The 12024-nt window shown below is 36.2% G+C and overlaps 1 protein-coding gene across 2 annotated transcripts in view; it reads left to right on the forward strand.

Moving 5' to 3' along the window:
• The window catches only part of NDFIP2 (Nedd4 family interacting protein 2), a 48156-nt gene that overhangs the window by 20029 nt on the left and 16103 nt on the right, over nt 1–12024 (forward strand). The window contains exons 3-5 of one of the 2 annotated variants that reach the window (XM_050911944.1): nt 1004–1131; nt 5028–5087; nt 8284–8371. In XM_050911944.1, the coding sequence (XP_050767901.1) occupies nt 1004–1131; nt 5028–5087; nt 8284–8371 (276 nt within the window). The remainder of the gene's footprint in view (nt 1–1003; nt 1132–5027; nt 5088–8283; nt 8372–12024) is intronic. The other variant, XM_050911952.1, reaches the window with a different exon arrangement.

Below are 12024 nucleotides of genomic sequence, written 5' to 3' on the forward strand. Positions count from 1 at the left end.
CTGCTCCCTTTCTCATGAGGTTGTGACTTTTCTTTGGCGTATGGGAGACTTAACAGCAGGCAAAATCAAAGTCCCTGCTTAAGCAAAGTTGCTTGGATTTGCATCTCCCATGTGCCAAATAAATATTTTAGAAGTAACCTCCAGCCTAATTTTCTTAATGTTGATTAAAGGAGCAATTTCCTGTCCCTCTTCTTTGAGACAGTGTTTGCAAGTATAAAACATAGCTATGCAGAATTATCCCTATATATAACATCTTTGTGTTGATGTGCTGGCAAATCTTTTTACCATGTGACCTATGCTGACAAATCTTTACCACGTAAGCAATCTTGTTGCAAACTACTGCTGGTTGTAGGAGGAAACTCAAGGTGTATTTTAAATAGTTTTTATTCATTTTGCTAGTAATTGTATTCTACATGATGATGTTTTGCTATTTCAATATATAAGAATGAAGTCTGTGGTCCATTTTGATAGAAGGAACATTTTTAAAAGAATGTGCTGAAACTGAAATCTTGGAAAAACTGATTTTCACAGAACAATTGGAGTTAGCAACAAGGCCATGCTAATAAAAAATACAGCATGATTATTACTGGACTTAAGTAACTAATTGATGTTGACAATTAAAAGCTTTTTTTTTTTTTTTTTTTAAGGATGTTTCCGTGCATGTCTTTTGTATGACTTGATAAAAAGCCTTTGGTTGGAATGCCTAGGGATGTAACTTGGCAAATACGATTTCTTTGTTCATAGATTTCTTGGCTCCTTGCAGTGTCTAGGTTAAGGTTTCTGCCTTGAGTAGCAACTAAAAGCACCATCAAGCTGTTCACTATTTTATTTTATAAAAATAAAGTTTTTTTTAAAACTTAAGAGCTTGGAATACAAATGTCATCAATTTCAGCCTCTGTTGAAAAAAAAAATACTTTAAACCTCAAGAGTTATGTGCATGTAAAATTTAATATTCTTGACATCTTTCTGGCTTAAAAATGCATAACCTCTTTATTTTGAACAGAAACACACAATGAATTTTATCCTGTACCACCTCCATACAGTGTAGCTACCTCTCTTCCTACTTACGATGAAGCAGAGAAGGCCAAAGCTGCAGCAATGGCAGCTGCTGCAGCAGAAGTTGCCCAACGCGTAAGTGATATAGTTCTGCTTTATTTCAATTTTGTGAAACATGTTAGGCTAATCTAATTATTTATAACAATTGGGCCCATATTATGGCCCATTTATTAAAATAATAGTGGGCTGGTGATTTAAATATTTTGGATGCTTAGGTTTTGTATAGATAGTGTAAGTTAGTTGTAAAGTACTATAAAAAGTGTGTCATATTCACTCTTTTCTGAGGCATAGCTGCTGTCTAAACAGCTTTAAAAGCCAAATTTTGGCCTGTTTTAATAGTTTGTCCAGTATTTTGTCATCTTTTAATTAGGTGTCCACTACTAATGTTACTTTGTAGAGTTATTGCTGATATTTAGTGTTTCAGATGGTTTAAAAAAAAAAATAAATGAACAAAGTAGACCTTTAGAGAGGAAGGAGAATTCCAACACTCTGGAAGGGGCAAAACCCCAAATAATGTAGATCTTCTTTAAAAGGAAAGGTCCCTGTTGTTTGCTCCATGAAAACTTTAATACTGAAGTTCAAACAAATGTTCCAAGTACTTAAAACGAACAAAAAAACCCCACACCATGAGTTATGGTAAACAGTACATTAAGTAATAGATATATATTCAGTGTTTATAGTTTTGTAAGAATTAATATTATAAAGAAACAGTCTTCAAAATAGAAAGTTAATATCTGCAATTAGTGTTAAATGTTAGTTTTGTAAGCAAAGTTCATTCTTTTTTTTTTCTCCCAAGTTTTGGAATGTGGAAATTCTGCTCTGTGGTAGTATTGGCCATAATATACTATACCCAAATTAGGCTTCCAGTGCTTTCACTAAAAATCTCCACCTTGAGATCAAATGTGATTGCATTTGAGATGCATTTAAAATGTTACTGACTGCAGTGTGCTTGTGACTGGAAAAAAAATTCTGCTCACCCAGCGGGAGGCTGTTCCTTCCTTGACTGCTGTGCAGTAATCACGGTGCACAACACTCACTTAAGGTATGCACAGCTAAAGTTAAAGTGGATTTGTGTAACATCGCCAGTGAAGGTGTTACACAAATGTGTTTTACTAAATGCAGCAGGGAACCAGGAAAGTTTGCGTGGTTACCTGCCAAGTTTCTGCTATGAGGTGATGATCTCCAGTTGTAACCTTTTAACTTTAACAGGAGCATGGATTCTATGTAGTCTGTCCTTACTGCTTGTCATATAAGTAAAACTTTTGCTGGAATACTGGTCTGAATGAAACCCTCAATCTGAAATTATAAACCTTTAAACTTACTTGGAACATTAGCAACCCAAACCTTAACTTTTAGGGTACCATTACCAGTCCTGTGACATGTGCAGCTCTCTTGCAAGATTCTTGTTGCTTTTAACTTGTAGAACCCTATGGGGTGAAAGTTTCAGACATACAAGCAATCTTCCTTGACCTGAATTTCACAGGGAAAACCTCAGGCTGGGATTCAGCCAATTTCAAGAATAAAGCTAAGCAAAAAAACATATCAATGTTTTTTGCCTTGTTATTTTAAGCTTTTTTTACTTTGGAGAATTCTTTCTCACATGTTCAGGTCACTGTGTCAGAAACATCTTTTGCCCTTCCTCAGAAAATCTGCCTGGTTTTGGCCAAATTACAAGTTTTTGAAAAATTAATTTCCACAGTTGATGCATACAGCTTCAAATTTAGTAAATGTGTGGCAATTGTCTTGCATGAACAAGTTTAGACTGCTCATAGCTCTGAAGGGGATGGGACTGCAGGTGTGCTGTTGCCAGAGAACATTCTCAGATGTCCTGTATCAGAGCAGGATTACGGGACTAAAAGTAGATACACCTTATGGCTGCTCTTGACTGCTTTTGGTGAAAACACTGGAACTGAGAAATAGGAATTTCTGGTGTGCCCTGAAGTAGTTTTATTATTCTTGGCCTTTGGTTAGAAGGGAAGAGGAAAGCCACTTGATTCAACTGCAAGGGCATCAATGGTAGGTGGAGGGAAGAAGGACGACAACTCTGAGGCTCTGAAGCTTACATGCTGTAGGAGGAGAAGTCTGGTTTTGCTTGGGCAAGGAGGTAACTGGCTCAAAGTGAACACAGGCAGGAATCAGAGAGGATGGGTCTAAGTCAAAACGAGAAAAGGCAAGGGTGAATGGAGAGCAGTGGTACAGAGGGAATACAGAGAGATTTAAATGAGAAACAGGAGGGAGAACGATAACCTGGGATTGGTGGAGAAAGGAACTTAAGTAGGACAACGTGGTACTGGGAAAGGAGCTGAAGCTGGTGTGTGAGAAAAGAGGAGTAGGGAGGGAGAAGGAATCTGGAGTTACGAGGCAGGAGAGTAGGATATGGTGACAAAGTGAGAAATAAACTTTTACATAGTCTGCTTTTCCAAAACATACAGTAGAACTTTGACATTCAAGAACTAGGTGCTGACACCACAAGAATTTCACTTATGAAAAATCAGTAGGAACACACCATCATTCCCCCAAAGCAGAGATTGGCTAAAAAGTTGTAGACTTACAGCAGTATTAAGTTAGTATCAGAAGTCTACTCGGTGTACCTAAAAGCCACAGTCCTGCTGACTGCTAAAGATCTCAAGTTTGACAGAATTTCTGCTCAATTTGCTTCTGTGTTTTTTGTTTTTTTGGTTGTGTGTTTTTTTTTAAAGCACACACATGCACACACACAAGCTATACTCAAGAAGCAGTATTAAGGTTGCAAAGTTGAGATTTGGGGAAAAAGTGAGAAATGCTGAAGTTGAGTTCCAGTTTTGTAGATGATATTAAAATTATGTGCCAACACAGTTTTAATTAATGCCATTTTAATTACCTTACCACGTGATACTGCCACAAAATCCCTGCCTTATTTAATACCTCTGATGGATTTACACTGGGGTGGACTAAGACTGTGAAATAAGACTGTCTTAATCTGGCAGATGACTGGAATAAGAAAAAAATGTCATGTTATGGTTAGAGCGGTGGTTTGCCATCTTGAGGGGAAGGATTTTGATCCTTAGCTCTGAATACCCATGGAAGAACAAATAAGTCACTTAAACTTTGCACTACTGGTAAGTAGTTAATTGTTTTCTGACTTTCACTGTCTTGGAGATCACAAGCAGTGACAGCTGCAGACAGTATCTGAGTTGTATATTACACACTTTGCAAAACATACACAAATGATATAACATGTAGTTTTTTCAGTTTTTATTTTCAGCCTTATGAAATTAACGCTCTTACAAATGTGAGCTCTGCTATGATCTGTGCTTCTAGTTTCTTCCTTGTAAAATGAGGATATATTGCCTCTTCACTACTACAGTGTGAACAGTTGGAAAAAGTTAAATGTCCTTATGTTACCTTGAGTGATACATGAAGCTGTTAATTGTTTCATGGTATAGTCCGAAGCGTGCAGTAAAGAAGGCTACAAACCTACTCATTGAGCAAAAGAGAGGAAAATGGTATAAAAAGGCAGCACGCTTAATAAACAGCTTTCACATTTTTTTCCCCTGAATCATGTAGCAATCTTACAAAAAACATTAGTGTGATCATATTAAAGACTTCATCATAGACCCTGCATCCACAGATTGTACGAACAATCTAAACATTTACTGAAACTTTCAGTACTTGTTTTTGTAGTCCTTTGTGTAGTTTGTCTTACAAGAATACATTGTGCATAAACATTTATTTCTTTCAAATGCTCCCAGATAGCTCAATGTATCAAAGAAATTGTAGCAGCCCTATGTCATCAGTAGTGATAGCATTAGTTACCCTGGCTTTTGATGTTTTCCTTTTCAAATTCTCAAGGTCAGTTTGGAAAGGTTAATTTAAATGGACAAAAATATTGCTAACAGTTAAATGACTTGTTTGTATGTTGCAATGAATGGCTTTTACTTAACGCTTTTCAGTTGCATTTGTCTTATGTTTTTCTGTTTTTACATGCTTAGCACGCCCAGTTTAGGGAGTCTAGGAGTCTGTTTGATGAAATATTCCTCAGTCGTCCAGAGGTATGGTATAGTTCTCTCTAGTTTAGACTTTAACTATGAATTTTCCTGCTGGCAAACAAATGCTTCTAGGGTTCGTTGTGCTTTTTTTCCCCCACGATTAACTTCTCCAGATTGTTTTGTATGCTGAAGATATTATTTATGGGGTTTATTAAGTAATTTGACCCTTTCCTCAGAAGTTTTTTCTCTGTAAATCCACTGCATTGAGAAGAGTTATATCAGTTTAGTTATCCAAGGGGTTCCTGAAAACTCTGGTTATTGACTTGATGAAAGGTGGTTGTCTTGCTATACGCCATGCTAGGTTTCAATTTGAAAGAAGTTAAAAAGCCTTGGGGGGAAAAAACAGTCCTCTTTTTTTGCAGAATACTACAGAGCACTGTAGTTTCAGACGAGTTAATAGATTCGACTTCAATAGATGATGTGTACCATTTGCTGTTCTTTTGCTCAGAGAAATTACTGTGTGACATGCCATTTATGTTGATAATATATTTTGCTGTTTAGATGTTTCTCTGGTCATAGGAACAGGAAGTTTTCTGTTTATACAGATCTCAGCATATTTAGCAAAGAAGAAATACTGTCCATGATCCTTAACATGGCTAAATTTGTCAAAAATCAATATGAGATACTGAAACAGTATTATGTATTTTATGGATTTGTGTGTGTCGTGATATGACATTCTTCTCATTAAAAAGAAAAAAAATATATATAAATAAAATATATAATTATTCTTATGGATAAAAAGTCAATATCTGATAGAAGTATTACTATGACATTACGTTTAGTTCTAAGCATCAGCAGAGAGGACAGTCATTCTTCATTGTCACTTTTCATTCCTCAGTGAATGGTGGCAAACAATTACATTTTGAAGAAGGACTGGGACAGTTGACGCCAACTAGATCAAATGAGAGCACTGTGAAAGACAGCCAATATTCGTGGGGCTTGAGCAGGAGCAAATTCGTGTCTTCCGACTGCAGGACTGATTATAAACCACGTAATACTAAATGATGTAGATAGAGACTGAACGTGATTTAAGCGCAGGAAACTTGCATTTCTTAAACATTCTGGTAATTTTCACATGCCAATTTTTGGAGACAGTAAATAGAACTTGGTTTAATATAACTCCCTTTTGACATGGAGTGTGATAAATTACAACTTGTTCAGTTATTGCAACAGTGCCTACTTGCAAATGTCTGCTCTCATGTCCCTAGGTTGTATATTGACCTGTGTTTCTCACACATGTAAGCCTTAGAGAAACCTGTGCGTATAGAGAAACCTGCTAAACTTGTTATTTTAGTTGACCGAAATTTTCTTTTTCTGAAGCAACATTTTGCATAGAGTGTAATTCAGTAATTGGTTTGGAAATGCTAGTATGAAATACAGTAGTTGGCAGACAGTTTAAAAAAAAGTCAAAAAATTATTTTATATGGGGTTTTATAGACCTTCCAAAATCAAAATTGAAAATATTTTTTGTTGTCCTGACTTGAAAAAGGAACTTTTGTGTCATACTTTTCAGAGATAAGCACATTCAAATGTAGCTCTGTTAAATGCATTTTCAGCCCTTCCTCCCCTTCTCCCCCATCACTCTTGTAGCTGCAGCAAAGTTGAGCTAAATAAACTAATGCTTTCATAGTCACTTAAGATGACCATTTAGGGACATCTGGAATTATGTAGAGTTGAATTATAGCCCCTTAAGATTGTTGTTCAGCTAGCTTTTTGTGCTTTCATTAGTATTGTCTATGTGAATAGCAGTGTTTTTGAAGTAATTTATCTGTTACAGAGTCCTGGTTAGTTAATCTGAAATGAAATAGCGCAGCTGGAATTTCATGGCCGTGTTACAAAGAGTAATGCTGGCTGCCTTGAGTTGGTACAGTTCGTTCTAGCACATTTTTAACGATAATCGCTATACCCTAGTAAATTATTTTGCTGTGTTGACAAAGGTGAACATGTCAATCACATGACAGAGCTTTAGATCACTGTGATTGTTTAATACCCTTTTCATTATGAACTTACTATACGAAATAACATTTGGTACAGCAACTGAATAGTATGTTAAAATCAGAAGTACATTATTTCAGTAGTGTTTGCTGTGGGTGAAACAGCTAAGTAAATCTCACTTGAACTAATCTCCCTTGATTTCATTTTTTTAATAGGTCATTTCTTACCTCAATTCTAATACATTATGATTAATTGGAGAAAAAATAGGAAAAGAATGTTATGCTTATGTCTAGACCATATGCCACTGGCAGCATTATTTAACTTGTATCATCCTGCATTGTTTTGATGTTATTCGTTTAAGTGTAAAAATGGTGTGTTTAACTGGTTTTACAGTTTTCATCATACTCTCTTTAGTAAGTGCTGTCACCATGAAAACTTTTACGTTTCCCAGTCTACAGTTGCAGCAATGTTTTACTTGTGCACAGAACTGCATACGTAAGATCTGCCAGGTTCTGTTGAAAATGAAGTACTGAGAAACAAAACAAACTCATACTTTCAGTAGCTTAAGATCTAGTACTTTGACAGGATGGGAGAAATCTTTGGATTGTTTTGATTGACATCTCTGTTTACTTTTGTTTAAGTACTGTGCTTTTTGAGTTTAGAAGACTTTTAAACACTTCTGATGTGCTCGCGCCCTCTGGTGTCCCTAGAGGTTTTCTTTGCTTTGCGTATGTTTTTCTGTAGGTTCTAGGATAGTCAAATTGGTTAGTGCAGTGCTGTTGCGTCAGCAATTTATTTTAAGATACTAACCTTATTCTAAAACTTTATTCTATATTTTGGGGAGCATTAAAAGACTTTTCTGGCAGGAAAAAAATAGAACATACTATATAATGATTTTTGCAAAAATTATTTAATAGCTTGGCTGCATGTCAAGATAGTTACAGTAAAAAAAGAGATTTGTCTTGGTTTTGATTGTCAAAGTACTCATCTGAAATAATTTCTAGCTTCGTTTAAGATGAATAGGCAGTATGTACATATCTTTTACAGAAACTTTTCAGTTAAATTTGGGCTCTGTCAATATAAGCAACAAATAAGACTTGTTTTATAGATATGAATTATTTTTCTTTTAAACTTCCTTGATGTGGACGTGTTACAGAAATGTCAATTTTCTTCTAGCTTTAGAAACATAATTAATACTTTAATCCTACAGATAGTTATTCTAAAATAAACTTTTCACTAAATTATCACTAACCTGTAAATCCAGGAAGAAGAGTATCCACCACGGGATGATTTCAGTGATGCAGATCAGCTTAGAGTGGGCAATGATGGCATCTTCATGTTGGCATTTTTCAGTAAGTTATCTTGTATCCCAGACCTACTGAGGTATATCTTAATTGTACCTTTTTTTCTATGGAATATAAAAGATAGCTGTGATAAACTGCATTAATGTACTGTATTGACTGGATTTTTTTACCTGTACACAGATACAAACACTTCCTATTCCAGATGTAGCAAATATGTTGCCCTTTTTTTTTCTGTGGCATTTATCACAGATAAGGGGACAAAGCAAAATCATAGTAAATGTTTTGAGGCGTAGCAAGGCTGCACTGTTACCTATGAATTGGGAAATTCTGTCATCTTCCTGTTGGACTACCAACTTGAATTAGAGGCCAGATGACAGAAATCTGGCAATCAATTTTTAAGTAGAAAAAATGTGAGAGAGAGATGATGTGCCATATAAAAGTTGCTGATGTTAGCGTAGTGAATTAAATAGCTGTGGGTGGATTTTTGGGACAAATCCAATCACGCTCATTTTCAGGTTGAACTAACCACTAGCATACAAAAATGTACTGTCTTCAGGTAATGTCTGATTGCAACCAGCACTACTATAACACTTCTTCAGGTACTGTGTGTGCACGCTACGCATGTCTTGTAACTTATGTACTGCATTGAGCAAAGTTAGATTTTGCCACTATAAGTTACTTCTAGAAAGGAGCTGCTTCTGTTTTGCCAATTGCATATTTCTTTCTAATTTCTGAGGATATTTTCCCTTTCTGAAATAAATGTGTTTGGCAACCTGGATGGAAGCTTGGTGCTGGGGATGTAGCTGTTCTTTTTAGCATTCATCAGGACGAAAGGTGATTGATTATACGCTGAAATCTCCTTTATGTCTTTCAACCTAGATCTCATCTTAGTTCTTTTTTATTTAATGTCTTTCACAGTCTCTTTATTTAACTGTTACAGATGCGTGTTACAGAACTTTCACAGAAGTTTTTTTCATGTTGGCATACGGTGTACTAGGACAATGTGGTGTTTGCATCTTGGGATAAAAATATATGTGTCTACCTCACATAGCAAATACATAAATACATATATAGGGTAACAAAGTGAGTTTTGTAGTCTGATGTCTTTCTGTAGTTGGACTATAGAAAGGGTATATATTCTTGGGGGCAAAGGGGGGTATGGCTTCATTTTTCTTCTTCCCTTTTTTCCCCTTCCCTATGTGCTACAACTTTTTGTATTTAACCTATTTAGGTTCTGTATTGTGTGAACTTGTTCTTTTAAATCGTGGTTCGGGCCTTCGTTAGCACTGCACTTGGAGGTCAAGTGGATTGTTGGCTCTAATATGTTTTAAGTCCTTAAAATCACAGCTGAAAACGGACTTGTTAGCTTGCAGCTAGGAGCACAGCAGTAGTAAAAATCCTGCTATGCAGAAGCTGACTGGAATCAAAGGCTCCAGAAAGGCTCCAGTGATACTCACATGCAGTTGTCCAAAACTGCACGCCCAGAACCTTGTGTCCACCTTCAAGAATGAAGACGTTTACTTGGATAAACTGGCAACTTTCTCTTCAAATAGCTGTTTAGCTGAGACTGACTGCACAGAGCACTACGTGTACACATTTGACAAAAATACTCTGTAGATCATAATTTTTCTCGATTCTTCTGAGACTATGTTACTGCCAACTTGGCTCGCCTATGAATGAAATGCATAAAATGAGTGCTTACACATTGTAAGATATTTATGCAAGTGTATGCTTAATTGGGATCTGTGTTGGCTGTTATGGATACCAGTTACATATGGAAATCGATAAAGTTTACTTACTTATGTTCATAGTATGAGGAGTTCACAAAAACTCATAGCATTTATAGACCTGTAATAGTAATTTTCAGTAGGTTTTTTTAGGCAAATTGGAGAACTAAATGAAAATTGAGCTTAACTTAATAAGGGGGGATCATAAATAGTGGGTGGTGTATTCCTGTCCCTCTAATAAGGAGACAAAAGTCTCCATAAAGTTGATGTACGTAGATTTAAGAGAGCAGGAATTAAAATGAAATTTACAGTATGGCTGTGTTTTGGTTTTTTTCAGGGTGGGATATGTTTAAACGCTGCACGTAGAGGTGGCAGATCACAGAGGGCCTAGAATACGTTCCCTCACTTAGTTAAAATGCAGGAGAACAGTGTCGGGAACTGTTCTCTAGTGAGAGGAGCATGGAACGAATGGCTTGTTCCAGATGTGCTCTTCCACCTCCTCTCATGACTGTTACGTACAGTGTTGCTAGAAAGATCTTGGGAGGGGGGGCGGGCAGACTGCCTTTGTTTTAAATATAAAACAGTGAAGCTAGCTTTTTACATTTCATTTTATTCATCTGAGGTATAATAAAATAAATGTTTTACTGAGCTTACGTGCATATTGCAATGAACTTGTGATATGTAGCTACCATCTAGTGGTAGCTGCCCAAGTTGCATAAAATTGCTGTCTTAAGGCCATCTAGTGGCCAGACCTGTTTGTTTGGGTTTTTTGTTTGTTTTAGGAGCTTGGTGCATGCAGGTTACAAACCTGTTTCCCATCTAAGTTGTAAAGTACTGTTCTGTTTAGCATAACTAAATAGAATGAGACAATATACTCTAAAGAATAAAAGTGCTTTGCGTGAACAGGTGGGTTTTTTGCTTTCGCACTTGATTTAGAAACTTAGTGGAAAAATTTGGAAAACAACCTATTTTATTTCTAATACTTGGTAAAATCATATGTTTTAAGAAACTGGTGTTGCTCTTGAAATCTGTGATTATGTTGGTGAGCAAAGAATCTGCTCTCTAATGGTCAGGGCTGGTGTTTGTCAGTTTCTGATTTTGAGGTAAATGAATATATTAGTGAATATATTCATTTTGCTATCAGTGCAAAATGCAGCAAATTTTGCTATCAGACCACTTAATATATTTTTTCTATTCTGTATTTTTAAGTCAGCTGTGCCTTATGCAGCATAGTAGAAACTTTTCAGAACACCAGAGGAAGTTTCTCAGAGTGATGTTTGGTTTTTGGTTTGGTTTTTTTTTTTGGTATGCACAACAAAAAGGAGGAATTTCTGAGCTGTTTCTTTTCATTTTGAACACAGCTGTAATGGTGATAGAGCAAGTAACTGTCATGACCCAAAGGGTTTGGTTTTCATGCTTAATCTGCCCGTAGTGGAAGTCTCTTGAATCATGTCTGATGGGCTCATCCTGGTTCATTATGTGAAGGAGGTCGTTTTGGGCAGTAGTAAAAGGCTTACATGGTTTTCCCTTATACTTAAGGAGTGCTTTAGAAATATGAACCAGCCTTTTCACCTGTGGGCCCCAGAAGGAATTGCAGAGCTCATCTGGATTCTTTGAAACCATGGAAGGGAGTTTTGTGTTGTCCCTACAACCTAGCAAAAATGAATATTAATTTGAACCTCACCAACGGGTTAATAAGGAGGAAGAAATGGAGAAAAGTGTTTGATCTTACAGCCAAAGTTTGAGTTCTCATATAGAGATCTGATTTGTTCTTTTTGAACAACATCTGGGCAATTTAAACACTGTGTACAACTCACACCAATAAAATCTCATGATGTGGAGAAATGTAAATGTACATATTGTCCCAGATGCTATATTGGAACAGATAATAGCCACACCAAAATTTTGTAAACTAATGTTCATACAGTTTTCAAAGCTATTAGATACTTCAAACAGTCAATAAACTGCACACAA

This window comes from Gymnogyps californianus, chromosome 1, assembly GCF_018139145.2.
Source record: "Gymnogyps californianus isolate 813 chromosome 1, ASM1813914v2, whole genome shotgun sequence".
Classification (NCBI taxonomy): domain Eukaryota; kingdom Metazoa; phylum Chordata; class Aves; order Accipitriformes; family Cathartidae; genus Gymnogyps; species Gymnogyps californianus.